The 5,482-nt window shown below is 63.3% G+C and overlaps 1 protein-coding gene across 1 annotated transcript in view; it reads left to right on the top strand.

Moving 5' to 3' along the window:
* Positions 1-5,482, top strand: part of GPR37L1 (G protein-coupled receptor 37 like 1) — a 6,774-nt gene extending 1,292 nt beyond the window's left edge. Inside the window, exons 2-3 of the mRNA XM_009634102.2 lie at positions 6-446; positions 4,670-5,482. Of these exons, the coding sequence (XP_009632397.1) occupies positions 6-446; positions 4,670-5,482 (1,254 nt within the window). The remainder of the gene's footprint in view (positions 1-5; positions 447-4,669) is intronic.

The raw sequence follows: 5,482 nt of genomic DNA, 5'->3' as shown, positions 1-5,482 counted from the left end.
TGGAGTTCCCGCGGCCCCTCAACTCTGCCAGCCTGCACCCCACCAAGGCCCTGCTGCCATCCAGCACGGACCCATCTGAGCAGCAGCAAGGGGTCCCCACGGACGGGGAGGGGGCAGAGCCCCGAGCCAACCTCACCACTGTGTCCGACAAACGGTTGCAAATCCAGAACCCCTTGTACCCGGTGACGGAGAACTCCTACAGTGCCTATGCCGTGATGTTCCTGTCCCTCATCGTCTTCGCAGTGGGCATCATTGGAAACCTCTCTGTGATGTGCATTGTGTGGCACAACTACTACATGAAGAGTGCCTGGAACTCCATCCTGGCCAGCCTGGCTTTCTGGGACTTCCTCATCCTCTTCTTCTGCCTGCCTGTGGTGATCTTTAACGAGATCACCAAGAAGAGGCTGCTGGGGGACGTGTCCTGTCGCATCGTGCCCTTCATGGAGGTAAGGGGCTGCACAGGGCCCTGGAGGGCTCAAGGACTCATCTCCTCTCTGCCCTCTTGCTTTGGGGGCAGCCCATGCTGCCCCAGAGACCCCCGTCATGGGGCACAGCAAGGACCCAAGGGACGGTCCCGATATCGACCTTCCCTTTGCCTCTGCCCTGGGCCATTCCTCAGGCTCTGCAGCCAGCAGCAACGCTGCCAGGGCTGGGGAGAGCCTGTGAAACCCTCCTTTGTCCAGCCAGCATGGGGACTTCTGTCCGTGGGGTCCCTCTGTCTGTCTGTTCCTGTCCCAGCTCAACACCCCTGAGCCCGTGGGCTCAGCCCCACAATGTGCTGGGCCAGCACTGGCCACGCTGGGCTGCTGAGGATGGCCCTGGGGCAGGGGGCTGCAGGCAGGGAAGCGCTGAGCAGCCCTGGGGTGGGAGAGCCCAGGGATTATGTTTGGGAACCTGAGGTCTTTGCTTGTCCTCAAGCCTCATACGTGATGGGTTGGCCACGTTCAGGGTGAGCTGGGGACCCACTGAGGAGGTTACAGGGACTGTGGTGACAGGGGAAGGCAGAACGAGCCCCAGATGGCATGGGCTTGCATGGTCCTGCTCTTGCGTTGACAACAAACCCATGTGGGGCATCTCCCATCCTGCTGGGATGGCTGTGCCCATCCGTGCCTGTGTCTGACAGACAAACCCAGCCTGCCTGTGCGTGTTGTCGGGGCTCCAAAGCCTGATTTATCGAAGAAGGGTGCAAACACAGGGTTGGAGGCCATCAGAGACAGTGTCAGGTCCCTGAAGATCCTCTCAGGCTTGGTCAGATCAGATGGGGTTCAAAACCTGCCCATCCCACTGAGTGCCTGCTCCCATGGTCCCTGCCCCTGGCACAACATCCAAAAACCAGCCGCAAGCTGAGGGCACGGCTTGTGCTTGAGGGCCCGAGGGTGCTGCCCTCACGCTCCCCAAGCCTGACCAGGTTGTGTGGGGCTGCTGACGCCCCTCAGCACCCATGCCCAGGCCAGCCCTGCCCCTCCCGGGGCTGTCATCATGCTGGGTTGGGACCTGGCCGTCTGTCCTCACCAGACCCATCTGTGCCCATCACCAGGAGTCAAGGCTGCTCAGAGAAGTGACGGCTGGAAGGGACGGAGAGGCTTTGGCACTCAGACGGGGAAAGCTCGTGGCCATAAGGAGCTCAGCCACTATGGGCAAAGAAATGGCCCCAAGACATTGACTTGACCCATCACGATCCCCCCAACATCCCCCTCCGTGGTCCAGCTTCTGCTGGGGCCCGCAGGGCTCAGCTGCAGGGCTTGGCTGCATCCCACTCCGGGGTGGCTGGGTCATCCCCTCCCGCTCCCCTCCACAGCGGCTGCAGGTTGGGGTCGGGGGGGAGACGTGGGCCTGGATGGGCTGGCACAGCCCCACTGCCAGGGCTGAGAGGTGACCAGCTCTGGGGCTACTGCTGCCACCAGTGCTCCCAGTCTCTCCCGCTGCTCCATCCCCCGCAAGCACTGGGACAGTCACCTCCTGGGTCTCAATGCTTTTGCGCAGGGTCTGCAGGGGCACGGGGGTCCCTGGGCGTTCATGGACGGCTTGGCTGTGCACAACCCCAGCAAGGGACCCCAGTGATCCCCGGGGTCCCTTGGGCACCTGCACCCTGGGGACCCTGCCAGGCACAGCCCCAGACCTGCAGGTTACAGCCCAGCGTGACGGAGAGGTGTTTGCTAGGGGAGATGGGCAGCCCCCACCTCGCCGCGCCGTCTCCCCTGCTCAGCACGCAGGAGCTGCTCCTTTCTGGAGGTCTCCCACCCCAGCCTCTTACTAAATGAAACATTTTCCCCATTCCTATCGTCCACCTCAGGCCCCTGACGTTGCAGCCAGGTGGAAGGAGGATTTGGAGAGGGGCAAGAATACGGACCCACGTTTGCCCAGCCAGGCAGGCTCAGCTCCCCGGCTGAGGACAGGAAGGAAAGGGTGATGTCCCCAAACCAGAGCCCTTCCTGAGGAGGGTCTGCCATGGCCTGCCTATCTCTGAGCCGCCCATGGGCTCCCCGGCCATGTCCCCAGGGGGATCCCTGGGGGTGGTACCTCCAGGTGCAGTGATTCAGTGGCGCCAAGGTGCCCCTGGGACAGCTCGGTCCTCAAAGGGACCGATGGGATGTTGGGGCTGCTGAAGGATGCATAGCATGGCCCTGGTGTGGTCCACTACTCCCACCCTGCCACCCCAGCTGCACCCCTGCCCTCCCGCCGCCGGGCCCCAGAGCAAGGGCAGGAAGGGGCTTCAGGGCTTCTCTGCCCACCTGGGACCCAGCACCCTTCGGCCTGGGTGGGAGGGCTTGGCCAGGCCAGAGCCGAATCCCCGGCCACGGGAGGGGAATCAGCCTGCAGCCCAGTGGCTCATGTCCAGCCTTTCTGTGTGGGACTGTGCAAGCGTTTCAGGCTGCTGGGTGAACTCTGTAAGGAGCAAATCTGTCCTCCGCCTTGTGGCTACTCAGATGCTCGGGGGGGACACGACAAAGCCAGGTTTTTGGAGCAGAGCTGGCTACATGGGCTCCTGGTGCCAGGCAGGGTGCAGGGATGTGGCACCAGCTGCATCCCTGCCAGGGCAGCGGGGAAGGATGCTCTGCCGTGTCCGAATCGCACGCCAGGACCAAGGGGCCCAGGGGAGCCAGAGGAGCCTGTGGGAGGGGGCGGGGGGAGAGGAGAGGCAGCAGCACAGGGGAATCAGCCTGCAGCCCAGTGGCTCATGTCCAGCCTTTCTGTGTGGGACTGTGCAAGCGTTTCAGGCTGCTGGGTGAACTCTGTAAGGAGCAAATCTGTCCTCTGCCTTGTGGCTACTCAGATGCTCGGGGGGGACACGACAAAGCCAGGTTTTTGGAGCAGAGCTGGCTACATGGGCTCCTGGTGCCAGGCAGGGTGCAGGGATGTGGCACCAGCTGCATCCCTGCCAGGGCAGCGGGGAAGGATGCTCTGCCGTGTCCGAATCGCACGCCAGGACCAAGGGGCCCAGGGGAGACAGAGGAGCCTGTGGGAGGGGGCGGGGGGAGAGGAGAGGCAGCAGCACAGCAGCGCTGGGGGGGCTGCAGGAGCCAGCCAGGGGGCTGGGCGAGTGCACTGGGTGCTGGTTGTGGGGCCGGGCAATGGTGCTGGGTGCTGGGGGTGGCTCTGGGCACCGGGCAGAGGAGCTGGGACATGAGCAGCATTGCTGGGCAGCAGGGCAAGGTGCAGGATGGTGACACTGGGCTGTGCCCTGATGCTGTGTCTGGGGGGATGCTGCTGTGTGTCACCGAACGGTGACGCTGGGTGCTTGGCGTCAGTGCTGGTCCTGAGCTCCTGCGCTCATGGACCCAGGGCCACTGGAAACGGCTGGGGGGAGCAGCGGGGGGCAGTGCCAGGCCTGTTTGGGGCTGCTGCCCAGGCCTCACGCAGAGCCCTGGGAGGTTTCCTGAGTGCTGGGAAGGGCCTTCAGTACAGGGTGATCTCTGATGGCTTCGTGAGGCCAGGAACGGCGGCGGGGCTGGGGGGCACCAGCACGTGACTCTGCCATCTTCCGGGCTGAGGGCTGTGGGACTTGGCCCCGAGCAAAGCTGCAGCTCTGGGGCTGGGACCGTGAATGCTGATTGTGACCCTCGGTGCCTTGCCAGCCCTCCCAGAGCCACCGCGATTCCTCTGCCTCCTTTGGCCCCTTCCCTTTGGCAAACGGGATGTTTTTCCTGCCGTTCTCAATGCAGCGGAAATTGCCCCAAGCTGATTTGTGACAACGGCGCCTTCAGCTCGCTTGCCCTGTCCGGGAAGCAGGCGGCAGCTCAAGCCAGTCGGGGGCAGCTGGGGGGGCTTGGGCACCCTGGGAAGGTGCTGGTGGGTGCGATGGTCTCTGCTTCTCCTTTCCAAGAGCCAGCCAGAATAGCAGAAGAGCCGGAGGGACGATCCTGCTATTCCCACCCTGGCCGGGCTGACAGACAGACGTCTAGCAAAGCCTCTCCCTTCTGCAGGAGAGGGAGCTGCACAGGGACAAACGGGTCACGGGACATTTTTATCCACTGCCCTTTCAGGAGTCACAGAAATGTGTCTGCAACCCTGGGATGCAGCCACAGGCTGTGACCCCTCTGAAAACTTGGAGGAAGGGTCTCGGGCTGTGGTCTTGGGGAGCCAGGGGTTTGCCGCCAGCCTGGTAAAGTCGAGCCCCCTGAGGTGGCCCTGCAGCATGGCCGACTTGTTCTGCCTCCCCTCTCGCCAGGTGTCATCGCTGGGAGTCACCACCTTCAGCCTCTGCGCTCTGGGCATCGACAGGTTCCACGCGGCCACCAGCCCCCAGGCCAGCGCCCGGCCCATCGAGCAGTGCCAGTCCATCATTGCCAAGCTGGCTGTCATCTGGGTGGGCTCCATGACACTGTCGGTGCCGGAGATCCTGCTCTGGCAGCTGGCGCAGGACACATCGCCCGTGTCCGGCGTGGTGACGGAGTATTGCACCATGAAGCCCTCATCCAACCTCCCCGAGTCTGTCTACTCGCTGGTGCTCACCTACCAGAACGCTCGGATGTGGTGGTACTTCGGTTGCTACTTCTGCTTGCCCATCCTCTTCACCGTGAGCTGCCAGCTGGTGACCCGGAGGATCAGCGGCACCGAGAAGAAGACCGAGTGCCGAGGGACCAAGCACAGCCAGTGCGAGAGTCACTTGAACTGCACCATCATCGGGCTGACCATCATCTACGGGCTCTGCACCACCCCTGAGAACGTCTGCAACATCGTGGTGGCCTACATGTCCCCCGACATGTCCAAGCAGACCTTGGACCTGCTCAACCTCATCAACCAGTTTTTCCTATTCTTCAAGTGCTCGGTGACACCTGTCCTGCTCCTGTGCCTCTGCAGACCCCTGGGCCAGGCCTTCATGGACTGCTGCTGCTGCTGCTGCGAGGGCTGCAGCCCCGACACGGCTTCCAGCGAGGGCAGTGCCGACAGCAAGCTCAAAACGGAGATGTCTTCCTCCATCTTCTTCGACAAGCCCCGGGAGTCCCCCCCACCCCTCCTGGCCCTCGGCACACCTTGCTAA

Source organism: Egretta garzetta, unplaced genomic scaffold (assembly GCF_000687185.1).
Source record: "Egretta garzetta isolate BGI_Z169 unplaced genomic scaffold, ASM68718v1 scaffold202, whole genome shotgun sequence".
NCBI classification, from domain to species: Eukaryota; Metazoa; Chordata; class Aves; order Pelecaniformes; family Ardeidae; genus Egretta; species Egretta garzetta.
The sequence above is the reverse complement of the archived record's forward strand: the minus strand, read 5'-3'. Positions and strand labels throughout refer to the sequence as shown.